The sequence below is a fragment of the Heterodontus francisci genome, chromosome 27, assembly GCF_036365525.1.
Source record: "Heterodontus francisci isolate sHetFra1 chromosome 27, sHetFra1.hap1, whole genome shotgun sequence".
In the NCBI taxonomy this organism is placed as follows: Eukaryota; Metazoa; Chordata; class Chondrichthyes; order Heterodontiformes; family Heterodontidae; genus Heterodontus; species Heterodontus francisci.
The window spans coordinates 5,394,163-5,420,035 of record NC_090397.1 but is presented as its reverse complement, the minus strand read 5'-3'; the positions used below and the strand labels follow the sequence as shown (position 1 = coordinate 5,420,035).

Sequence of the window (25,873 nt, the reverse complement as noted above, 5' to 3'; positions counted from 1 at the left end):
TCCCTCTCTCTCTGTTGTCCCCCAGTCTGTTCTCTCTCTCTCTCTATTGTCCCCCAGTCTGTTCTCTCTCTCTCTCTCTCTATTGTCCCCCAGTCTGTTCTCTCTCTCTCTCTCTCTCTCGATTGTCCCCCAGTCTGTTCTCTCTCTCTCTCTCTCTCTATTGTCCCCCACTGTTCTGTTCTGTTCTCTCTCTCTCTCTATTGTCCCCCAGTCTGTTCTCTCTCTCTCTCTCTCTATTGTCCCCCAGTCTGTTCTCTCTCTCTCTCTCTCTATTGTCCCCCAGTCTGTTCTCTCTCTCTCTCTCTCTATTGTCCCCCAGTCTGTTCTCTCTCTCTCTCTCTCTCTGTTGTCCCCCAGTCTGTTCTCTCTCTCTCTCTCTCTATTGTCCCCCAGTCTGTTCTCTCTCTCTCTCTCTCTATTGTCCCCCAGTCTGTTCTCTCTCTCTCTCTCTCTCTGTTGTCCCCCAGTCTGTTCTGTTCTCTCTCTCTCTCTATTGTCCCCCAGTCTGTTCTCTCTCTCTCTCTCTCTCTATTGTCCCCCAGTCTGTTCTCTCTCTCTCTCTCTCTCTATTGTCCCCCAGTCTGTTCTCTCTCTCTCTCTCTATTGTCCCCCAGTCTGTTCTCTCTCTCTCTCTCTCTGTTGTCCCCCAGTCTGTTCTGTTCTCTCTCTCTCTGTTGTCCCCCAGTCTGTTCTCTCTATCTCTCTCTCTGTTGTCCCCCAGTCTGTTCTCTCTCTCTCTCTCTCTATTGTCCCCCAGTCTGTTCTCTCTCTCTCTCTCTCTATTGTCCCCCAGTCTGTTCTCTCTCTCTCTCTCTCTCTGTTGTCCCCCAGTCTGTTCTGTTCTCTCTCTCTCTCTATTGTCCCCCAGTCTGTTCTCTCTCTCTCTCTCTCTCTCGATTGTCCCCCAGTCTGTTCTCTCTCTCTCTCTCTTTCTATTGTCCCCCAGTCTGTTCTCTCTCTCTCTCTCTTGTCCCCCAGTCTGTTCTCTCTCACTCTCTCTCTCTATTGTCCCCCAGTCTGTTCTCTCTCTCTCTCTCTCTCTGTTGTCCCCCAGTCTGTTCTGTTCTCTCTCTCTCTCTATTGTCCCCCAGTCTGTTCTCTCTCTCTCTCTATTGTCCCCCAGTCTGTTCTGTTCTCTCTCTCTCTCTATTGTCCCCCAGTCTGTTCTCTCTCTCTCTCTCTCTCTATTGTCCCCCAGTCTGTTCTCTCTCTCTCTCTCTCTATTGTCCCCCAGTCTGTTCTCTCTCTCTCTCTCTCTCTCTCTCTCTATTGTCCCCCAGTCTGTTCTCTCTCTCTCTCTCTATTGTCCCCCAGTCTGTTCTCTCTCTCTCTCTCTCTCTCTCTATTGTCCCCCAGTCTGTTCTCTCTCTCTCTCTCTCTCTATTGTCTCCCAGTCTGTTCTCTCTCTCTCTCTCTATTGTCCCCCAGTCTGTTCTCTCTCTCTCTCTCTCTCTATTGTCCCCCAGTCTGTTCTCTCTCTCTCTCCCTCTCTCTCTGTTGTCCCCCAGTCTGTTCTCTCTCTCTCTCTATTGTCCCCCAGTCTGTTCTCTCTCTCTCTCTATTGTCCCCCAGTCTGTTCTCTCTCTCTCTCTCTCTATTGTCCCCCAGTCTGTTCTCTCTCTCTCTCTCTCTCTATTGTCCCCCACTGTTCTGTTCTGTTCTCTCTCTCTCTCTATTGTCCCCCAGTCTGTTCTCTCTCTCTCTCTCTCTATTGTCCCCCAGTCTGTTCTCTCTCTCTCTCTCTCTATTGTCCCCCAGTCTGTTCTCTCTCTCTCTCTCTCTATTGTCCCCCAGTCTGTTCTCTCTCTCTCTCTCTCTCTGTTGTCCCCCAGTCTGTTCTCTCTCTCTCTCTCTCTATTGTCCCCCAGTCTGTTCTCTCTCTCTCTCTCTCTATTGTCCCCCAGTCTGTTCTCTCTCTCTCTCTCTCTCTGTTGTCCCCCAGTCTGTTCTGTTCTCTCTCTCTCTCTATTGTCCCCCAGTCTGTTCTCTCTCTCTCTCTCTCTCTATTGTCCCCCAGTCTGTTCTCTCTCTCTCTCTCTCTATTGTCCCCCAGTCTGTTCTCTCTCTCTCTCTCTATTGTCCCCCAGTCTGTTCTCTCTCTCTCTCTCTCTGTTGTCCCCCAGTCTGTTCTGTTCTCTCTCTCTCTCTGTTGTCCCCCAGTCTGTTCTCTCTATCTCTCTCTCTGTTGTCCCCCAGTCTGTTCTCTCTCTCTCTCTCTCTATTGTCCCCCAGTCTGTTCTCCCTCTCTCTCTCTCTATTGTCCCCCAGTCTGTTCTCTCTCTCTCTCTCTCTCTGTTGTCCCCCAGTCTGTTCTGTTCTCTCTCTCTCTCTATTGTCCCCCAGTCTGTTCTCTCTCTCTCTCTCTCTCTATTGTCCCCCAGTCTGTTCTGTTCTCTCTCTCTCTCTGTTGTCCCCCAGTCTGTTCTCTCTATCTCTCTCTCTGTTGTCCCCCAGTCTGTTCTCTCTCTCTCTCTCTCTCTATTGTCCCCCAGTCTGTTCTCTCTCTCTCTATTGTCCCCCAGTCTGTTCTCTCTCTCTCTCTCTCTCTCTGTTGTCCCCCAGTCTGTTCTGTTCTCTCTCTCTCTCTATTGTCCCCCAGTCTGTTCTCTCTCTCTCTCTCTCTCTATTGTCCCCCAGTCTGTTCTCTCTCTCTCTCTCTCTATTGTCCCCCAGTCTGTTCTCTCTCTCTCTCTCTCTATTGTCCCCCAGTCTGTTCTCTCTCTCTCTCTCTCTCTATTGTCCCCCAGTCTGTTCTCTCTCTCTCTCTCTCTCTGTTGTCCCCCAGTCTGTTCTGTTCTCTCTCTCTCTCTATTGTCCCCCAGTCTGTTCTCTCTCTCTCTCTATTGTCCCCCAGTCTGTTCTGTTCTCTCTCTCTCTCTATTGTCCCCCAGTCTGTTCTCTCTCTCTCTCTCTCTCTATTGTCCCCCAGTCTGTTCTCTCTCTCTCTCTCTCTATTGTCCCCCAGTCTGTTCTCTCTCTCTCTCTCTCTCTCTATTGTCCCCCAGTCTGTTCTCTCTCTCTCTCTCTCTATTGTCCCCCAGTCTGTTCTCTCTCTCTCTCTCTATTGTCCCCCAGTCTGTTCTCTCTCTCTCTCTCTCTCTCTCTATTGTCCCCCAGTCTGTTCTCTCTCTCTCTCTCTCTCTATTGTCCCCCAGTCTGTTCTCTCTCTCTCTCTCTCTATTGTCCCCCAGTCTGTTCTCTCTCTCTCTCTCTATTGTCCCCCAGTCTGTTCTCTCTCTCTCTCTCTCTCTATTGTCCCCCAGTCTGTTCTCTCTCTCTCTCTATTGTCCCCCAGTCTGTTCTCTCTCTCTCTCTCTCTATTGTCCCCCAGTCTGTTCTCTCTCTCTCTCTATTGTCCCCCAGTCTGTTCTCTCTCTCTCTCTCTATTGTCCCCCAGTCTGTTCTCTCTCTCTCTCTCTCTCTATTGTCCCCCAGTCTGTTCTCTCTCTCTCTCTATTGTCCCCCAGTCTGTTCTCTCTCTCTCTCTCTATTGTCCCCCAGTCTGTTCTCTCTCTCTCTATTGTCCCCCAGTCTGTTCTCTCTCTCTCTATTGTCCCCCAGTCTGTTCTCTCTCTCTCTCTCTCTATTGTCCCCCAGTCTGTTCTCTCTCTCTCTCTCTATTGTCCCCCAGTCTGTTCTCTCTCTCTCTATTGTCCCCCAGTCTGTTCTCTCTCTGTCTATTGTCCCCCAGTCTGTTCTCTCTCTCTCTATTGTCCCCCAGTCTGTTCTCTCTCTCTCTCTCTCTATTGTCCCCCAGTCTGTTCTCTCTCTCTCTCTCTCTATTGTCCCCCAGTCTGTTCTCTCTCTCTCTCTCTATTGTCCCCCAGTCTGTTCTCTCTCTCTCTCTCTCTATTGTCCCCCAGTCTGTTCTCTCTCTCTCTCTCTCTCTCTCTCTGTTGTCCCCCAGTCTGTTCTCTCTCTCTCTCTATTGTCCCCCAGTCTGTTCTCTCTCTCTCTCTATTGTCCCCCAGTCTGTTCTCTCTCTCTCTCTATTGTCCCCCAGTCTGTTCTCTCTCTCTCTCTCTCTCTCTATTGTCCCCCAGTCTGTTCTCTCTCTCTCTCTCTCTCTCTCTCTATTGTCCCCCACTGTTCTGTTCTGTTCTCTCTCTCTCTCTATTGTCCCCCAGTCTGTTCTCTCTCTCTCTCTCTCTATTATCCCCCAGTCTGTTCTCTCTCTCTCTCTCTCTATTGTCCCCCAGTCTGTTCTCTCTCTCTCTCTCTCTATTGTCCACCAGTCTGTTCTCTCTCTCTCTCTCTCTCTGTTGTCCCCCAGTCTGTTCTCTCTCTCTCTCTCTCTATTGTCCCCCAGTCTGTTCTCTCTCTCTCTCTATTGTCCCCCAGTCTGTTCTCTCTCTCTCTGTTGTCCCCCAGTCTGTTCTGTTCTCTCTCTCTCTCTATTGTCCCCCAGTCTGTTCTCTCTCTCTCTCTCTCTCCATTGTCCCCCAGTCTGTTCTCTCTCTCTCTCTCTCTATTGTCCCCCAGTCTGTTCTCTCTCTCTCTCTGTATTGTCCCCCAGTCTGTTCTCTCTCTCTCTCTCTCTGTTGTCCCCCAGTCTGTTCTGTCCTCTCTCTCTCTCTGTTGTCCCCCAGTCTGTTCTCTCTATCTCTCTCTCTAGTGTCCCCCAGTCTGTTCTCTCTCTCTCTCTCTCTCTATTGTCCCCCAGTCTGTTCTCTCTCTCTCTCTCTCTATTGTCCCCCAGTCTGTTCTCTCTCTCTCTCTCTCTCTGTTGTCCCCCAGTCTGTTCTGTTCTCTCTCTCTCTCTATTGTCCCCCAGTCTGTTCTCTCTCTCTCTCTCTCTCTATTGTCCCCCAGTCTGTTCTCTCTCTCTCTCTCTATTGTCCCCCAGTCTGTTCTCTCTCTCTCTCTCTCTATTGTCCCCCAGTCTGTTCTCTCTCTCTCTCTCTCTCTATTGTCCCCCAGTCTGTTCTCTCTCTCTCTCTCTCTCTCTGTTGTCCCCCAGTCTGTTCTCTCTCTCTCTCTCTCTCTCTCTCTCTATTGTCCCCCAGTCTGTTCTCTCTCTCTCTCTCTATTGTCCCCCAGTCTGTTCTCTCTCTCTCTCTCTCTATTGTCCCCCAGTCTGTTCTCTCTCTCTCTCTCTCTCTATTGTCCCCCAGTCTGTTCTCTCTCTCTCTCTCTCTATTGTCCCCCAGTCTGTTCTCTCTCTCTCTCTCTCTATTGTCCCCCAGTCTGTTCTCTCTCTCTCTCTCTCTCTATTGTCCCCCAGTCTGTTCTCTCTCTCTCTCTATTGTCCCCCAGTCTGTTCTCTCTCTCTCTCTCTATTGTCCCCCAGTCTGTTCTCTCTCTCTCTATTGTCCCCCAGTCTGTTCTCTCTCTCTCTCTCTATTGTCCCCCAGTCTGTTCTCTCTCTCTCTCTCTCTCTATTGTCCCCCAGTCTGTTCTCTCTCTCTCTCTATTGTCCCCCAGTCTGTTCTCTCTCTCTCTCTCTATTGTCCCCCAGTCTGTTCTCTCTCTCTCTATTGTCCCCCAGTCTGTTCTCTCTCTCTCTCTCTCTCTCTCTCTATTGTCCCCCAGTCTGTTCTCTCTCTCTCTCTCTCTCTCTATCTCTCTATTGTCCCCCAGTCTGTTCTGTTCTGTTCTCTCTCTCTCTCTATTGTCCCCCAGTCTGTTCTCTCTCTCTCTCTATTGTCCCCCAGTCTGTTCTCTCTCTCTCTCTCTCTCTATTGTCCCCCAGTCTGTTCTCTCTCTCTCTCTCTCTATTGTCCCCCAGTCTGTTCTCTCTCTCTCTCTCTATTGTCTCCCAGTCTGTTCTCTCTCTCTCTCTCTATTGTCCCCCAGTCTGTTCTCTCTCTCTCTCTCTCTCTATTGTCCCCCAGTCTGTTCTCTCTCTCTCTCCCTCTCTCTCTGTTGTCCCCCAGTCTGTTCTCTCTCTCTCTCTATTGTCCCCCAGTCTGTTCTCTCTCTCTCTCTATTGTCCCCCAGTCTGTTCTCTCTCTCTCTCTCTCTATTGTCCCCCAGTCTGTTCTCTCTCTCTCTCTCTCTCTATTGTCCCCCAGTCTGTTCTCTCTCTCTCTCTCTCTCTATTGTCCCCCACTGTTCTGTTCTGTTCTCTCTCTCTCTCTATTGTCCCCCAGTCTGTTCTCTCTCTCTCTCTCTCTATTGTCCCCCAGTCTGTTCTCTCTCTCTCTCTCTCTATTGTCCCCCAGTCTGTTCTCTCTCTCTCTCTCTCTCTGTTGTCCCCCAGTCTGTTCTCTCTCTCTCTCTCTCTATTGTCCCCCAGTCTGTTCTCTCTCTCTCTCTCTCTATTGTCCCCCAGTCTGTTCTCTCTCTCTCTCTCTCTCTCTGTTGTCCCCCAGTCTGTTCTGTTCTCTCTCTCTCTCTATTGTCCCCCAGTCTGTTCTCTCTCTCTCTCTCTCTCTATTGTCCCCCAGTCTGTTCTCTCTCTCTCTCTCTCTATTGTCCCCCAGTCTGTTCTCTCTCTCTCTCTCTATTGTCCCCCAGTCTGTTCTCTCTCTCTCTCTCTCTGTTGTCCCCCAGTCTGTTCTGTTCTCTCTCTCTCTCTGTTGTCCCCCAGTCTGTTCTCTCTATCTCTCTCTGTTGTCCCCCAGTCTGTTCTCTCTCTCTCTCTCTCTATTGTCCCCCAGTCTGTTCTCTCTCTCTCTCTCTCTATTGTCCCCCAGTCTGTTCTCTCTCTCTCTCTCTCTGTTGTCCCCCAGTCTGTTCTGTTCTCTCTCTCTCTCTATTGTCCCCCAGTCTGTTCTCTCTCTCTCTCTCTCTCTCTATTGTCCCCCAGTCTGTTCTCTCTCTCTCTCTCTCTATTGTCCCCCAGTCTGTTCTCTCTCTCTCTCTCTCTCTATTGTCCCCCAGTCTGTTCTCTCTCTCTCTCTCTCTCTGTTGTCCCCCAGTCTGTTCTGTTCTCTCTCTCTCTCTATTGTCCCCCACTCTGTTCTCTCTCTCTCTCTATTGTCCCCCAGTCTGTTCTGTTCTCTCTCTCTCTCTATTGTCCCCCAGTCTGTTCTCTCTCTCTCTCTCTCTCTATTGTCCCCCAGTCTGTTCTCTCTCTCTCTCTCTATTGTCCCCCAGTCTGTTCTCTCTCTCTCTCTCTCTATTGTCCCCCAGTCTGTTCTCTCTCTCTCTCTCTCTATTGTCCCCCAGTCTGTTCTCTCTCTCTCTCTCTATTGTCCCCCAGTCTGTTCTCTCTCTCTCTCTCTCTCTCTCTATTGTCCCCCAGTCTGTTCTCTCTCTCTCTCTCTCTCTATTGTCTCCCAGTCTGTTCTCTCTCTCTCTCTCTATTGTCCCCCAGTCTGTTCTCTCTCTCTCTCTCTCTCTATTGTCCCCCAGTCTGTTCTCTCTCTCTCTCCCTCTCTCTCTGTTGTCCCCCAGTCTGTTCTCTCTCTCTCTCTCTCTATTGTCCCCCAGTCTGTTCTCTCTCTCTCTCTCTCTATTGTCCCCCAGTCTGTTCTCTCTCTCTCTCTCTCTCTATTGTCCCCCACTGTTCTGTTCTGTTCTCTCTCTCTCTCTATTGTCCCCCAGTCTGTTCTCTCTCTCTCTCTCTCTATTGTCCCCCAGTCTGTTCTCTCTCTCTCTCTCTCTATTGTCCCCCAGTCTGTTCTCTCTCTCTCTCTCTCTATTGTCCCCCAGTCTGTTCTCTCTCTCTCTCTCTCTCTGTTGTCCCCCAGTCTGTTCTCTCTCTCTCTCTCTCTATTGTCCCCCAGTCTGTTCTCTCTCTCTCTCTCTCTATTGTCCCCCAGTCTGTTCTCTCTCTCTCTCTCTCTCTGTTGTCCCCCAGTCTGTTCTGTTCTCTCTCTCTCTCTATTGTCCCCCAGTCTGTTCTCTCTCTCTCTCTCTCTCTATTGTCCCCCAGTCTGTTCTCTCTCTCTCTCTCTCTATTGTCCCCCAGTCTGTTCTCTCTCTCTCTCTCTATTGTCCCCCAGTCTGTTCTCTCTCTCTCTCTCTCTGTTGTCCCCCAGTCTGTTCTGTTCTCTCTCTCTCTCTGTTGTCCCCCAGTCTGTTCTCTCTATCTCTCTCTCTGTTGTCCCCCAGTCTGTTCTCTCTCTCTCTCTCTCTATTGTCCCCCAGTCTGTTCTCTCTCTCTCTCTCTCTATTGTCCCCCAGTCTGTTCTCTCTCTCTCTCTCTCTCTCTGTTGTCCCCCAGTCTGTTCTGTTCTCTCTCTCTCTCTATTGTCCCCCAGTCTGTTCTCTCTCTCTCTCTCTCTCTATTGTCCCCCAGTCTGTTCTCTCTCTCTCTCTCTCTATTGTCCCCCAGTCTGTTCTCTCTCTCTCTCTCTCTATTGTCCCCCAGTCTGTTCTCTCTCTCTCTCTCTCTCTATTGTCCCCCAGTCTGTTCTCTCTCTCTCTCTCTCTCTGTTGTCCCCCAGTCTGTTCTGTTCTCTCTCTCTCTCTATTGTCCCCCAGTCTGTTCTCTCTCTCTCTCTATTGTCCCCCAGTCTGTTCTGTTCTCTCTCTCTCTCTATTGTCCCCCAGTCTGTTCTCTCTCTCTCTCTCTCTCTATTGTCCCCCAGTCTGTTCTCTCTCTCTCTCTCTCTCTATTGTCCCCCAGTCTGTTCTCTCTCTCTCTCTCTCTCTCTCTATTGTCCCCCAGTCTGTTCTCTCTCTCTCTCTCTCTATTGTCCCCCAGTCTGTTCTCTCTCTCTCTCTCTCTATTGTCCCCCAGTCTGTTCTCTCTCTCTCTCTCTCTATTGTCCCCCAGTCTGTTCTCTCTCTCTCTCTCTCTCTCTATTGTCCCCCAGTCTGTTCTCTCTCTCTCTCTCTCTATTGTCCCCCAGTCTGTTCTCTCTCTCTCTCTCTCTATTGTCCCCCAGTCTGTTCTCTCTCTCTCTCACTATTGTCCCCCAGTCTGTTCTCTCTCTCTCTCTCTCTCTATTGTCCCCCAGTCTGTTCTCTCTCTCTCTCTCTCTATTGTCCCCCAGTCTGTTCTCTCTCTCTCTCTCTCTATTGTCCCCCAGTCTGTTCTCTCTCTCTCTCTCTATTGTCCCCCAGTCTGTTCTCTCTCTCTCTATTGTCCCCCAGTCTGTTCTCTCTCTCTCTCTCTCTATTGTCCCCCAGTCTGTTCTCTCTCTCTCTCTCTCTATTGTCCCCCAGTCTGTTCTCTCTCTCTCTCTCTCTATTGTCCCCCAGTCTGTTCTCTCTCTCTCTCTCTATTGTCCCCCAGTCTGTTCTCTCTCTCTCTATTGTCCCCCAGTCTGTTCTCTCTCTCTCTATTGTCCCCCAGTCTGTTCTCTCTCTCTCTCTCTCTATTGTCCCCCAGTCTGTTCTCTCTCTCTCTCTCTATTGTCCCCCAGTCTGTTCTCTCTCTCTCTATTGTCCCCCAGTCTGTTCCCTCTCTCTCTATTGTCCCCCAGTCTGTTCTCTCTCTCTCTATTGTCCCCCAGTCTGTTCTCTCTCTCTCTCTCTCTATTGTCCCCCAGTCTGTTCTCTCTCTCTCTCTCTCTATTGTCCCCCAGTCTGTTCTCTCTCTCTCTCTCTATTGTCCCCCAGTCTGTTCTCTCTCTCTCTATTGTCCCCCAGTCTGTTCTCTCTCTCTCTCTCTCTATTGTCCCCCAGTCTGTTCTCTCTCTCTCTCTCTCTATTGTCCCCCAGTTGTTCTCTCTCTCTCTCTCTATTGTCCCCCAGTCTGTTCTCTCTCTCTCTCTCTATTGTCCCCCAGTCTGTTCTCTCTCTCTCTATTGTCCCCCAGTCTGTTCTCTCTCTCTCTATTGTCCCCCAGTCTGTTCTCTCTCTCTCTCTCTCTATTGTCCCCCAGTCTGTTCTCTCTCTCTCTCTCTATTGTCCCCCAGTCTGTTCTCTCTCTCTCTATTGTCCCCCAGTCTGTTCTCTCTCTCTCTATTGTCCCCCAGTCTGTTCTCTCTCTCTCTATTGTCCCCCAGTCTGTTCTCTCTCTCTCTCTCTCTATTGTCCCCCAGTCTGTTCTCTCTCTCTCTCTCTATTGTCCCCCAGTCTGTTCTCTCTCTCTCTCTCTCTATTGTCCCCCAGTCTGTTCTCTCTCTCTCTCTCTATTGTCCCCCAGTCTGTTCTCTCTCTCTCTATTGTCCCCCAGTCTGTTCTCTCTCTCTCTCTCTCTATTGTCCCCCAGTCTGTTCTCTCTCTCTCTCTCTCTATTGTCCCCCAGTATGTTCTCTCTCTCTCTCTCTATTGTCCCCCAGTCTGTTCTCTCTCTCTCTCTATTGTCCCCCAGTCTGTTCTCTCTCTCTCTCTCTATTGTCCCCCAGTCTGTTCTCTCTCTCTCTCTATTGTCCCCCAGTCTGTTCTCTCTCTCTCTCTCTCTATTGTCCCCCAGTCTGTTCTCTCTCTCTCTCTCTATTGTCCCCCAGTCTGTTCTCTCTCTCTCTCTCTATTGTCCCCCAGTCTGTTCTCTCTCTCTCTCTATTGTCCCCCAGTCTGTTCTCTCTCTCTCTCTCTATTGTCCCCCAGTCTGTTCTCTCTCTCTCTCTATTGTCCCCCAGTCTGTTCTCTCTCTCTCTCTCTATTGTCCCCCAGTCTGTTCTCTCTCTCTCTCTATTGTCCCCCAGTCTGTTCTCTCTCTCTCTCTATTGTCCCCCAGTCTGTTCTCTCTCTCTCTCTATTGTCCCCCAGTCTGTTCTCTCTCTCTCTCTCTATTGTCCCCCAGTCTGTTCTCTCTCTCTCTCTATTGTCCCCCAGTCTGTTCTCTCTCTCTCTCTCTATTGTCCCCCAGTCTGTTCTCTCTCTCTCTCTCTATTGTCCCCCAGTCTGTTCTCTCTCTCTCTCTCTATTGTCCCCCAGTCTGTTCTCTCTCTCTCTCTCTATTGTCCCCCAGTCTGTTCTCTCTCTCTCTCTATTGTCCCCCAGTCTGTTCTCTCTCTCTCTCTATTGTCCCCCAGTCTGTTCTCTCTCTCTCTCTCTATTGTCCCCCAGTCTGTTCTCTCTCTCTCTCTCTATTGTCCCCCAGTCTGTTCTCTCTCTCTCTCTCTATTGTCCCCCAGTCTGTTCTCTCTCTCTCTCTCTATTGTCCCCCAGTCTGTTCTCTCTCTCTCTCTCTATTGTCCCCCAGTCTGTTCTCTCTCTCTCTCTATTGTCCCCCAGTCTGTTCTCTCTCTCTCTCTATTGTCCCCCAGTCTGTTCTCTCTCTCTCTCTCTATTGTCCCCCAGTCTGGGTTGGTGTCGTTGCTGTTGGTTACGTCGCCGACTATTCCTTTAAGTGTCCAATGGGTGTGTATTTTCTTTTGCGGCGGGAGCCAATGGCGGACTGTGTTATTGAACGGTGTGAGCGCGGGAGCTGTTGGGGATGCTGGGTTTGTGAGCAGGCAGGGGCGGACAAGCTGACAACAGTCTGGCCTAGAACAGTGCAGCAGCGATGCCCGAGTATTTGCAAGACCCGTCCGTGCTGACCAAGGAGCGGCTGAAGAGTGAGCTGATCGCCCACAGTGTGCGGCTGCCTCTTGGTGAGCAGCGGAAGGATGTGTACGTGCAGCTTTACCTCAAGCACCTGACACCTCGGAACAGCGGCCGCAGCCCCGACTTCTCCAGCGATGAGGAGGAGAGTGTGCCGGCGGCGGCGGCCCGAGGCGGCAAGGTGAGGTGCCGCTGCCCCTTTCCTCACTCGCATCTCCCGGTCTCCATTGACCCCCGCCCGGCACTCCCATCCCCGCTCTCCTCGCCCTCACCGTGCCTGTCTCCCTTTCTGGTCTGCCGTCTCTGCTCAGGGTCTATCCCGCCCGACTCGCTGCACATCCAACACTGTGCCCATTTACTGACTCGCACCAAGGGTACACGCCCATCACCCATGTGCTTCTGGCCTCCGTTGGCTTTGGTCCATCAATGCTTTGATTTTAAAATTCTTATTCTTGTCTTCAAATATCTTATGGCTTTTCTCCATTTCTGTCTCTAACTTCCTCCATCCTTCTGGCTTTTCATCAAATCCACGATCTACTTCTGGCCTCTTGTTCCCCCCCCCCCCCCCCCTCCACTCCCTTCATCCTGCCATTGGCAGACACGCCTTCAGGTGTCTAGGCCCTAACCACTGGAATTTCCACACCTTTTTGTCTCTCTCTCTTCCTTTAAGACTCTATTTGAAACCTGCCTTTAAAACGTTTGTTCACCTGCCCTAATAGCTCTTATTTGTGACTGCTAATACTTCTGTTAAATGCCTTGGGATGTATTTTTTTTAATTTCCAAAATATACTTTATTCATAAAAATCTGTAAAAAAAAAAATACATTCCCAAACAGTTGAAAACAGCATCAAGTCAAAAAATACAAACAGTGCGAAGGTGATCAGTTTCCTTCAATACAATCGTGAGTTGCTTCACAACCCTTCCATTTCACATTTGTCATGCCAATTACATTTTTACATTTACAGCAAATGAAAATTTTCCCCATATAGTTCGAGGGGTTTCCCATGGTTCCAGCCCCTCAGTTCAGCTTGGTGGGGGGACCTTACACTGTGGTCTTTCCCCATTGAGCCTTTGCTGCGGCTGCCCCAAGCTTTAGTGCGTCCCTCAGCACGTAGTCCTCGACCTTGGAATGTGTCAGTCTGCAACATTTGGTCGTGGACAACTCTTTGCGCTGGAAGACCAGCAAGTTTCGGGCAGACCAAAGGGCGTCTTTCACCGAATTGATAGTCCTCCAGCAGCAGTTGATGTTTGTCTCGGTGTCCCTGGGAACAGCCCGTAGAGCACAGACTCCTGTGTTACAGAGCTGCTTTGGATGAACCTCGACAAAAACCACTGCATCTCTTTCCACACCTGCTTTGCAAAGACACATTCCAGGAGGAGGTGGACAACCGTCTCTTCCCCACCACAGCCACCGCGGCGGCATTGTGGAGAGGGGGCGAGACTTCGGGCGTGCAGGAAGGATCTGATGGGGAGGGCTCTTCTCACCACCTGCCAAGCTACATCTTGGCCTTGGGATGTATTACTATGTTCAAGGTGCATGTTGTTAGAAATGAAGATAGTTTGAATCTGTGTTGTTCAATATATTATCTGTGTTGGCTAGTTCAGAATCCAGTTTTAGCTAATTGTGTTTCTGATGAGCAAATAAAAATGTCAGACACTGCCTTGGGGCCTGTGATCTCTGTACTCCTATTCGCATGCGAATTTTAACCTTTTTGTGCATTTGTTGGTAAAATGGTGTGAATGTTTTGATTGAGTATTTCCTTGGATTACTGAATGGTGGTAAACGTTTTTCCAGTAAGTAGACGTGTGAAATACATTTATTGTGTGTGTAGGGTGTTTTCTAGTAAACCAAAAAGTAAGAAAACTGATCAAAACTATGCATTTACAAAATATTTTAACAATAAACATTTTAGTAACATTTTTTAGCTTGTACCAACTTACACAGATGATGAATATTAAGCTGCAGCTTTGAGAATTTCATTAGGTAAATAGGAGCAGGAGCAAGCCATATAACCTCTCGAGCCTGCTTCGGTATTCAGTAAAATCTTGGCTGATCTGAGACCGCAACTGCACTTTCTTGCACTTTTTTCTCTAGTAGATTAAATTTTAAAAGATCGACACTCGGAGCCCCCGAAGTGTCACTGAAACCAAACACTGCTAGTGAGTGGCTAATGTGTGTTCAGGTTTTCAGCACTAGTTTAACTTTTACATTCCTGATTAGCATTGTTGTTTTGAATCTGACACCGTTGGTAATGGGACACTGGAGGCCATTGATGGGATTGGCTGTCCCAGTTCGCCAAATTCTGAACTTTGACCGAGGCTCCACCCTGCTGAGCACTACAATTGGCCTCATTGCCCCTAGTTAGGCCGGGCAAAGATAAACCAGGTTCCTCCTCTTCATAGCCAACTTGTGTACACTGAGCAGTGAGTTGAGGTGGAGAGTGCAACTCTTTCCAGGGGGTGTGGCTGTTGCTGGATGTTCTCCAATGTATCTCTGGTCGGAACCTGTGTGTGGTGAAATGTGGCCCAAGGCCAGATGTTGTAATAATGCAGCTGGTTTTGTACTGTAGTCAGCTCCTGCTTCTCTCATTTTCTAGTTTGAAGTTTTGCTGTGAATTATTGCTGGAATTTTGTTTGTTGTTGCTTAACTGATGTGTGCTTCCTCAAAGTCCCCCCACAACCTGTGTTGATAAATATTACCAACAAATTCATTGCAAGGATGGCTTAGCTAGAAGCTACGTTGAATTAAAAATTATAAATTATCAGTGAAAACAGCACAGCAACACTGCTGTTTGTAGTCTGAAAATTGTATGGATTTCTTGTCAAATGCCTTGACAGTAATCTTCTAGTCTTTCCGATGATAGTTGAGGAAATAACATCTGTAACTCTCCTAGCCTAAGGGTGTCAAAGCATTGAAGGGTTTTAAATTTAATGATTGTCCTAGTGCTAAACATCTACCATTATCCCTTGTACCTTTTCATGCGTTTCCACAATACCCCATCCAGCTAATAGATTATTCAGCTGCCCCATCCCTTTCCCTTGGCTGATTGATGAGCAAGTGACTCAAATAGTAAAGATAGGCAGCAAAATCCTAGTCAAAAGCGCTATTTTTCGAAGAGGAAAGCTCTATCCAATCATCAAGCAATTAAGAATTGCAATCATTTTTAACATCAGTTTTATCTTGGTTCAAATGCTGGTGGTGTGTTTGCTGAAAATAGGTTTTGGAGGAGTTTCCGAATTCAATAAGAGCTGAATTACTATCACTATGGCAGAAGCAACCAACGATTCAACTGATGCTTGCATTGCTCTCCTACCCTTTGTTGCATTAACAGTGCAGAGTATGCAAATAGATTAGCAGTATTATAAAAGGGAACCCAATTTTTTTAAAGAGTAAAATGGTAGTCAAAGGAAGAGTGGGACCGATTAGGGATCAAGAAGAAGTCAGTGTCATTTATGGCACAGAAGAAGATCTATCAACCCATCGAGTCCATGCCGGCTCTCCAAGGAGCTATGCAGTCAATCCCACTCAACGGCTCGATGCCCGTAGCCCTGCACATCTATTTCTCTCAGGTGCCATCCAACGTTCCATATGGCTATTTGTACTAGTAGCTCACCAACCTTATTCATCACACTTTGTGCATTTGGGCGACGCAGTGGTTAGCACCGCAGCCTCACAGCTCTAGGGACCCGGATTCGATTGTGGGTACTGCCTGTGCGGAGTTTGCAAGTTCGCCCTGTGACCGCGTGGGTTTCCGCCGGGTGCTCCGGTTTCCTCCCACAGCCAAAGACTTGCAGGTTGATAGGTAAATTGGCCATTGTAAATTGCCCCTAGTGTAGGTAGGTGGTAGCGAATATGGGGTTACTGTAGGGTTAGTACAAATGGGTGGTTGTTGGTCGACACAGACTCGGTGGGCCGAAGGGACTGTTTCAGTGCTGTATCTCTAAATAAATAATACATGCATGCATGCATTGTAATCCTAGGAACACAGGAGCAGGAGTAGGCCATTCAGCCCATTGAGCCTGCTCCACCATTCAATGCAAACATGGCTAATCATCCATTTCAATGCCTTTTTCCCACGCTATCCCCATAGCCCTTTGTCATTGGTATTTAGAAATCTGTCAATCTCTGCTTTAAACATACTCAATGACGGAGCTTCCACAGCCCTCTGGGGTAGAGAATTCCAAAGATTTACAGCCCTCTGAGTAAAGAAATTTCTCCTCATCTCAGTCCTAAGTGGCTTCACCCTTATTTTGAAATTGTGTCCCCTAGTTCCAGAATCCCCAACCAGGGGAAACATCTTGCCTGCATCCACCCTGTCTATCCCTTTTAAGTATTTTGTAGGTTTAAATGAGATCACCTCTCATTCTTCGAGATTCTAGAGAATACAGGCCCAGTTTCCCCAATCTCTCTTCATAGCTCCGCCATCCCGGCAACAAGTCTGGTGAACTTTCGTTGCACTCCCTCTATGACAATATTGTCCTTCCTAAGGTAAGGGGACCAAAAGTACACACAGTTCTCCATGTGCAATCTAACCAAGGTTCTATACAATTGAAGCAATACTTCACTATTTCTGTACTCAAATCCTCTTAGTGATAAAGGCTAACATACCATTAGTCTTAATTGCTTGCTGCACCTGCATGTCAGCTTTCAGTGACTTATCGACGAGGACAGTCTGGTCTTTTTGTACATCTACACTTTCTAATCTCTTACCATTTAAGAAATACTCTGCACATCTATTCCTCCTACCAAAGAGATAGCCTCACATTTTTCCACATTATATTCCATCTGCCATGTTCCTGTCCACTCATTCAGCCTGTCCAAATCCCCTTGAAGCCGATTTGTATCTACCTCACAGCACATTCCCACCCAGTTTTGTGTCATCTGCACACTTGGAAATATTACATTTGGTCCCCCACAGCCAAATTATTGATATATATTGTGAACAGCTGGGGCCCAAGCACTGATCCTCGTGGTACCCCATTAGTCACAGCCCGTCGACGTGAAAATGACCCGTTTATTCCAACTTTCTGTTTTCTGCCTGTTAACCAATCCTTAATCCAGTATATTACCTCCTATCCCATGTGTTTTAATTTTGCTAACCAACCTCCTGTGGGGGACGTTTTCAAAGGCCATCTGAAAATCCAAGTATACTACATCCACTGACTCTTTATCAATTCTGTTAGTGACATCCTCAAATCCATATTGACGATGCCCAATTAGATTATTATTATCCAAGTGTTCATTTATCACATCATTTAGAATAGATTCTAGCATTTTCCCTATTACTGATGTTAGGCTAACAGGTCAGTAGTTCCCTGTTTTCTCTCTCTCTCTCTCTCCCTTCTTAAATAGTTGGGTGACATTTGCTACCTTCCGATCTGCAGGAACCATTCCAGAATCTGTAGAATTTTGGAAGATGATCACCAATGCATCCACTATCTCCATAGCTATCACTTTCAACACTCTGGGATGTGGCATATGAGGTCCCGGGAGTTTATCAACCTTCAGCCCCATTAATTTCTCCAATACAACATTCTTACTAATACCAATTTCCTTCAATTCCTCATTTCCCCCAATCCCTTGGATCTCTAATTCTGGGAAATTTCTTGTATCTTCCTTAGTGAAGACAGACACAAAGTAATCATTTAGCTTCTCTGCCATTTCTCTATTTCCCCATTGTAAATTCTCCTGACTCTGCATGTAATGGACCCATATTTGTCTTAGCTAAACGTTTCCTTTTCACGTACCAAAGAAGCTATTGCAGTCCGTTTTTATGTTTTTTTGCTAGTTGGCATTCATATTCTATTCTCCCTTTTTCTTTATCAGTTTCTTGGTCCTCCTTTGCTGTATTCTAAAATCCTCTCAATCCTCAGGTTTACAAATAATTCTGGCAACTTTATAGGCCTTTTCTTTTAATCTTATACAATCTTTAACCTCCTTTGTTAACCATGGTTTACTGCCTTTACTTTTGGGGTTTTTGTGCCCTGAAGGAATGTATTTGCTGAAAATAGAGACATTTTGTCGAAGCTTGTCGTCTTGCACTCATCAGGACAAATCACAAGAATTGTAAGGGAAAGCAACAGATTTTGACAGTATGAGAAGAGAATACTGATTGGTTGGCAAGTGGACTCTGGTAGAGGCATTGTCATGGAGAATGCACCAGCTTATGTTGACAGACAGTTAACTACTAAGTTTTGTTTTAAATTTAAACCAGGCAGCTTGACTATAAACGTGCTATCCATAAAACTGTCAACCTCCCTCGGTTCCCACGCCCCTGCAAAGTTAGTTTAAGCCCTCCCCAATAGCACTAGCAAATTAACCTGCAAGGAAATTTGTCCAGCTCTGTTCAGGTGCAACCTGTCTGGCCTGTACAGATCCTACCTTCTCCAGAACCAATCCTAAAGCCCTCCCTCCTGCACCCTCTTTCCAGTCACGCAGTCATTTGCACTATCCTATTTCTATACTCACTTGTGTGTGGGACAGGGAGAGATTACAACTTTTGAGGTCCTGCTTGTTAATTTCTTACATGCTCACTAAACTCTTTTTCTGCAGGACCACTTCCCTCTTCCCACCCATGTCGTTGGTACCAATGTGAACCACGGCTGCTGGCTGTTCATCCTCCCCCCTCAGGGTGCTCTGCAGCCGTTCAGTGACATCCTTGGCCTTAACACTAGGGCAGCAACTCTATCCTGGATTCGTGTCTTTTATCACTCCTCCAGTATTCCTTTTACTCCTCCATCAGCTGAGCCAGCTGTGGTGCCATGGCCTTGGCTCCAGTTACACTTCCCAGTTGAGCCATCACTTTCCACAGTATTCAGAACTGAATACTGATTGGGGAATGAGACACATTCAAGGGTCTTCTGCACTACCTGCCTGTTCTTGATTGTCTGGTGGTCATCCATTTCCTCTCTACCTGCATGCTCTTAAAGTGCGAGTGACCACCTCTATAAACGTGCTATCCACGAAGCTCTCAACCTCAAAGATGCTCCGCAGTGATGTCCGCTACTGCTCAAGTTCCGAAACCCGGAGCTCAAGCTGCTACAACTGACGACACTTCCTGCACAAATGGTTATCCAGAACACTAAATAGGTCCTGGAGTTCCCCCATAGCACAGTATGTGCATTCCAGAGTTTGGAATAGCCTTGCCATTCCTCTATTAGGTAATAAACTATGATACGACTAATAAACCCTGCTACTACTAGTACAAATAAACCCTACCGATAGTAATAAGATGACCTTGTGCGGCTGAGGCTATGGCTGAGGTTCTCAATGAATACTTTGCATCTGTCTTCACTGAAGAAGAGGATGATCATGTAGTAGTAAAGGAGTAGGCAGTCACAATATTGGATAGGATTAAAGTTGATAATGAGGCACTTTCAAAAGTTGACAGTCCTCCAAGTAGAAAAATCACCTATTCTGGATGAGATGCATCCTAGGTAACTGAGGGGCGTAAGGACTGGAATTGTGAAGGCTCTAACTACAATTGTCCAATCCTGTTTATATATGGGAATGGTGCCAGAGGACTGGAGGGTTACAAATGTCGCAAATGAGTCCTGATGAAGGGTCACTGACCTGAAACGTTAAGTCTGCTTCTGTCTCCACAGATGCTGCCAGACCTGCTGAGTATTTCCAGCATTTCTTTTTTTATTACAAAAGGGGAGGGGGATTAAACCAGACTACTACAGGTCAGTCAGCCTAACATCACTGTTAGGGAAACTTTTACAGACAATAATCCAGGACAAAATTAATTGGCATTTGGAACAGGTATAGCTGTGGGTGTATGTGCGTGAATATTTGAAGATGCTAGGCCAAGTTGCGAAGGCTAATTTTTTTCAAAAAAGCCTTTGTGTTATAAACAAAGACAAATAGTACAAAGGTGAGGAAGCTATGCTAAATCTTTAAGTCACTGGATAGACTGGGTTACTGTGCCCAATTCTTTAGAACTTTAAGAATGTCAAAGCCTTGGAGAGGGTGCAGAAGTGAATTGTACCATGGTTGAGGGACTTCAGTTATTTGTAAAGACTAAAGAAGCTGGGGTGGTTGTCCTTGGAACCAAGAAGGTTCAGGGGAGATTTAAGAGGTTTTTCAAAATTATGAATGGTTTTGACAGAGTAAATAAAGAGAAATCATTTCCAGTGGCAGAAGGGTTAGTAACCAGAGGCTTTCAGGTGATTGGGAAAAGAAACAGGAGATAATGAGGAATCTTTTTTTACACAACAAGTGGTTATGCTGTGGAATGCACTGCTGATAGAGTGATGGAAGCAGATTCAATTGCAACTTTCAAAGGAGAATTGGGCCAAATGACATCCTTCAGTGCTATATCATTCTGTGAAAGGCAGACTGGGACTTTGGAGGCTCACTTAAGGAAAATAACTTGTTGCAGAAGTACAAAGCTGCAGTTTTTGTAAAGCTCAAAGAAAAACAGGAAACACTAGAAATATACAACAGGTTAGTCAGGATCTTTGGGGGAGAACAGTCAAGCTCGTGTTTCAGAAATTCCAGAATAGTCCACACCCAAATATGACACTTTAAAAAGTACACAGGATCCTAGCTTTATTTCTAAAGGAATTGAGTACAAAAGCAACAAAATGTGCTAAACCTTTATAAATCACTGTTTAAATCTCAGCTGGAGTATTATGTTCAATTCTGGACACCACACATTAGGAAGGTTGTCAAGACCTTGAAGAGAATGCAGAAGAGGTTTACTCGGATAGTACCAGGGTTGAGTGACTTCAGCTACTTGTAGAGACGGGAGGTACTGGGGTTGTTCTCAGTGTAGAGAAAGTTGAGGAGAAATTTAATAGAGGTGTTCAAAACTATGAAATGTTTTGATAGAGTAGGTAGGAAGCAACTGTTTCCATTGGCAGGAGGGTCAATAACCAGAAGACACAGGTTTAAGATCATTGGTAAAAGGACCAGAGGGGAGATGAAAAATGTTTTTAATGCAGTTGTTCTCAGGAATGCATTGCCTGAAAGGGTGGTGGAAGATGATTCAATGGTAACTTTCAAAAGGAAATTTGATATTTTTCTTTTCAAGTATTATTTTGCTAAGCTTTGGGGAAGGAGCAGGGAGCGGGATTCAATAGATAGTCCTTTCAAAGAGGTGGGCGGAAAGCCTGCCTTCTGTGCTGTGATTCTGTGACTGCTGTTGCCACCGATGCTGACTGACAACGACTTATATTTATATAGTGCCTTTAACATAATTCCCAATTTCCCAAGGTGCTTCACAGGAACATTATAAAATAAAATATGACACCAAGCCGCATGAGATGGTAGGTCAGACGACCAAAGGCTTGGGGAAGAGGTAGGTTTTACAGAGTGTCTTAAAGGAGGAAAATGAGATGGAGAGATGTAGGGAGGGAATTGCAGAGCTCAGGTCCTAGGCATTGAATGCAAGGTTACCAATGGTGGAGCGATTAAAATTGGGGATGCTCAAGAGGCCAGATTTAGATGGGTGCAGGTATCTTGGAGGGTTGTGGGACTAGGGGAGATAACTGAGATAGGGAGGAGTGAGGCCATGGCAGGATTTGAAAACAAGGATGAGAATTTCAAAATCAAGATGTTGCTTGGCCGGGAGCTGATGTAGGTCAGTGAGCACGGGGGTAATAGGTGAATAGGACTTGGCACACGTTAAGATGTGGGCAGCAGAGTTTTGGATGATCTCAAGTTTACGGAGGGTAGAATGTGGGAAACCAGTATGTTGGAATAGTCAAGTCTAAAGGTAGCAAAGGCGTGAATGACTGACTGTGTTTCAGCAGCAGTTGAGCTGAGGGGTGAAGTCAAGCGATGTTACGGGTGGTCTCCATGTTGGTGCAAAATAAGTGGTCGGCAGCTAAACTGGGGTAAAATATGACACATCATGTTTGCAGATAGACTGGTTTAGTCTCAGACTGTTGCTAGGGGGAGGGATAGAATTGGTAGCTAGGGAACGGGGACCAAAAACACCGATTTCAGTCTCCCCAGTATTAGAGAAAATTTCTGCTCATCCAGTAATGGCTGTTGGATAAGCAGTCTGATTAATTTAACAACATTGGCAGTGTCGAGAGAGGTGGTCGTGAGGTAGAGTTGGGTGTCGTCAATGTATATGTGAAAACTAAGACTCTGCTTTTGGATTATGTCACCAAGGAGCAGCACGTACATGAGAAATAGGAGGATGGATCTTTGGGGGTCACCAGAGGTAATAGTGCGGGAGCAAGAAGAGAAGCCCTTGCAAGTGATTCTATGACTATGATTAGATAGATAAGAATGGGAGCAGTACCACACAGCTGGAAAACAGTGGCGAGGCATTGGAGGAGGATGGTGCCGTCAACCATGTTACAGTCTTCAGACAGGTTGAGTATGAGAAGGGATAGTTTATCTTTGTCATAGTCACATAGGATGTCATTTGTGACTTTGATCAGATCTGTTTTGGTGCTGTGGCAGAGGTTGAAACATGATTGGAGAGATTCAAAGATGATGTGTGTTTCCAATATTTTTCAAATTTTTGTCAAAAATACAGGAATTGTCATCTAATGGGAAGATCGCACTGTCAGACCTAGTAAGGGTATTGGTGTGTTGCTCTCTGTCTGCAGTCTCCCAGTGGTACAGTTTAATTTTTTACCACTGTTTGCACCAGGTTTAATTTCTATAGCCCTTCTCGTGGATGAGAACTTTGAGTGGAGTAAAAACATTGGATACCAGACAAGAGGGAAAGGAAAGATCAAGAAGAGCATTGTTAAAGCGAAGGGTTTTAGGCAGCTCCAAATGTGAGATGTAGATAACAGACTGAGGAGAGGGTTTAGAGAGAGTGTTCAGCTGAGCGGGTATAAATGCAGCTACAGGTGAAGTGGAGGGATTAGTGAGTAAGCCAGCAATAGAGGCTTGATATGTGGGGACTGAAATGCAGCTCAGGGTCAGGCAGTACATCAAGGCTGTGGAACTCAGCACCATAGTTAGCCGTTAAAAGAATATATAACTTGGAGAGCAAGACAAGCGGGGAGTTTAAAAGAGCGCAGGAAGGAGTGAGACCAACAAGAAGTTTAGAAGAACGCAGGCAGGAGTGAGACCAACAAGAAGTTTGAGAGTGGTGGGAAGGAGCTTAGAAGAGCTAACCAGTCCATTCCAATCCAGTCTGTGGCTCCAGAGCAGACTGACCGCATTCTGAGAAAAATCAGTGTGGCATCACAGGAAAACAGTGGCTGGTGAATATTTCTCTCATTTATCTTTCAAATCTTGGATAATTTTAGTAATTGTAAGATTTTATTTGCAGTAGTAAGGATTACTAATAGTAGTAAAGCTTACTAGATTGGCTGGGAATATTTCCTAGTTATTACTATTCTTTTGGGCCTCCTTATCGCGAGAGACAATGGATACGCGCCTGGAGGTGGTTATTACTATTACTAAGGTTTATTACTATTAACGTGGTTATTTAATACTATTGGTAACATTTTAGTATTGATAAGATGTCCTAATGGTGGTAGGTCAATTAGTATTAAGTTTATTATTAGCAGTAGTATGGTGGTTATTACTATTGGTAGGGTTTATTGCTGTTGGTGGGGTTATTAGTATTAGTGCAGGAAGTGTTATCAGTTGCAACAGCTCATGCTCTGGATTTTACGGACATACGAGCATATGAATTAGGAGCAGGAGTAGGCCACTCGGTCCTTCAAGCCTGCTCCGCCATTCAATAAGTTCATGGCTGAACTGATTACTCCACATTTCCACCTACCCCTGATAACCTTCCACCCCTTTGCTTATCAAGAATCTGTCTACCTCTGCCTTCAAGAGGCCCTCGGGACTCACCTCACCGGATAAGTGAACTTGAGCAGCAGCTGGCATCACTGCAGTGCATCCATGAGGTTGAGAGTTTTGTGGATAGCATGTTTATAGATGTGGTCAACCTGCAGCATAAGAGTATGCAGAGAGGAAATGGATAACCACCAGAAAATCAAGAAGAAACAGGCAGGTAGTGCAGGAGACCCCTGAGTGCTCTCACTCTCCAACCAGTATTCACTTCTCAATGCTGAGGAAACTGATGGTTCATCAGTTCATCATGCTGCCAGAGCCAAGGCCATGCCATCACAGGTGGCTCAGCTGTACAGGTGGGTACAAAGAAGACTGGAAGAGCAGTAGTGTCAGGAGATTCGATAGTTAGGGGAACAGACAGGCATTACTGTGGCCACAGACGTGAATCTAGGATGATGTGTTGCCTCCCTGGTGCCATGGTCAAGGATGTCACTGAACGGCTGCAGAGCACGCTGTGGGGGGAGGGTGAACAGCCAGCAGCCGTGGTCCACATTGGTACCAACGACATGGGTAGGAAGAGGGATATAGTCCTGCAGAAAGAGTTTCGTGAACAAGGTAAGAAATTAGTAAGCAGGACCTCAAAAGTTGCAATCTCCGGATTACTCCCGTCCCACATACAAGTGACTATAAAATAGGAGGATAGTGCAGATGAATCCGTGGCTGGAAAGATGATGCAGATGGGAGGGCTTTAGATTTCTGGGGCATTGGGATCAATTCTGGAGAAGGTGGGACCTGTACAGCCCGGATGGGTTGCAGCTGAGCAGAGCTGGGACAAACTTCCTTGCAGGTCAATTTGCTAGTGCTATTGGGGAGGGCTTAAACTAACTTTGCAGGGGTGTGGGAACCAAGGGATAAAACAAGAGGAACACCAAGGTGAACAGTGATTTGGAAGAGACAGATAGCACTAGAGTAGGGAATAGCAAGGTATTAGGTGGAGTCAGAGTTAGAGTATCAGACCGTACTAGAGAAGGGAGTTCCATGTTAGATGGGAATGGACTGAGAAGGACTACGAGGAATGCAAAGACAGGATTACAATGCATGTGTGTAAACAGACACAGTGTTATGAATAAGGTTGGTGAGCTGCAAGCACAAGTAGCAATATGGAAATATTATATAGTTGCAATAATGGAAATGTGGCTTAAAATGGCAAAGACTGGACACTTAATATACATGAATATAAAGTGTTCAGAAAAGATAGAGAAGGAGAAAAGGGAGGTGGGGTGGCAGTCCTGATTAGGGAAGGCATTGCAGTGCTGGAAAGGGAAATCCGTTTCAGTCCGCTAACACCCTATCTGTACTAATGCTTTGTCTTTAAACACACCATTAACACATTGTTTGCCTTTGCTCCACGACCTTCTGATCAGCTATTCTGTGACCTTGTCCTATTTACACCTTCTCCTTTGCTATCTCTTGCCCCATCCCCACTTTAGTTGCTTATAACCTTTTACATTTCTAATATTTGCCAGTCCTGATGAAGGGTCACTGACCTGAAACGTTAACTCTGCTTCTCTCTCCACAGATGCTGCCAGACCTGCTGAGTATTTCCAGCATTTCTTGTTTTTATTTCAGATTTCCAGCATTCACAATATTTTGCTTTTATTATAGAGTGATGATATTGTGGGACTTTAATTACAAATGTCAATTAGGATAATTTTAGAGTAAAAGGTAAGGAGGGGAAGGAATTTCTGGATTTGATGCTGGGAAATGAGGTGGGCCAGGTGGACCAAGTGTCTGTGGGGGAGCACTTGGGTAAAAGTTTTAGACTAGTAATGCAGAAAAGCAAGGAACAGAATAAGATTAAAATGGCTAGTTTGGAAGAGGACTAATTTCAACACGATGAGAAGGGATCTAGCCAGCGTATAATGGAATCAAAGACTGGCAGCAAGAGTTGTATCGGAATAATGGTTTATATTTAAAGAAGAGATGCTTCAGGTATAGGCTAGGTACATTCTAACAAGTGTGAAAGATGGGGTCACCAAGAATAGGGCTCCTTGGTTGCTGAGGGAGATAAAGATGATGAAACAATAAAAGAGGGTGCAATATGCATGTCAGGTGAATTCCTCAAATGAGAACCAGACCAAATACAATAAGTTGAGAGGGGAGGTGAAGAGGAAAATAAGACTGGCAAAGAGAGAATATGAGAATAGAATGGCAGTCAACATAAAAGGGAACCCAAAAATCATCATCCGGCATGTAGTTAAATGAGTAAGTAGTAAGAGTAGGTGTGGGGCCTATTAGGGACAGATTGGGTAATATATGCTTAGAAGTGCAGAGCAACTTTAATATAGTTAATGAGTATCTTGTTTCAGTGCTCGCTAAGGAAATAGAGGCCGACAAAAGATGAGTAGAAGCAGAGAGAGTAGGGGAAATGGACAGGATAAAAATTGAGGGAGAGGTACTAAAATTGCTGGCTATGATTAGAGTAAATATGTCACCTGATCCAGATGGCTTGCATCCCAGGTTGCCAAAGGAAGTGACGATGGAGATAGCAAAGGGCTTGCCATAATCTTCCAATCTTTCCTGGATACAGGGGAGGTGCCAGAGGATTGAAGAGTGGCAAATGTGACACCCTTATTCAAGAAATGATGTAAGGACAGTCCTAGCAACGACAGGCCGGTTAATTTAACATCAGTGATGGGTAAGGTTTTAGTAACAATAATCAGGGAAAATATCAACTGACACTTGGAGAGGTTTGACTTAATTAAGGATAGCCAGCATGGATTTGTTAACAGGCAGATCATGCTTGACTAATCCAATTGA

The 25,873-nt window shown here is 46.5% G+C and overlaps 1 protein-coding gene across 2 annotated transcripts in view; it reads left to right on the top strand.

The window, feature by feature from the left end:
- Positions 1–11,190: 11,190 nt before the first annotated feature.
- The window catches only part of tmpoa (thymopoietin a), a 40,212-nt gene continuing 25,529 nt past the window's right edge, over positions 11,191–25,873 (top strand). For both annotated transcript variants that reach the window (XM_068059676.1, XM_068059674.1), the window contains exon 1: positions 11,191–11,509. In XM_068059676.1, the coding sequence (XP_067915777.1) occupies positions 11,291–11,509 (219 nt within the window). In that variant the 5' untranslated portion in view covers positions 11,191–11,290. The remainder of the gene's footprint in view (positions 11,510–25,873) is intronic.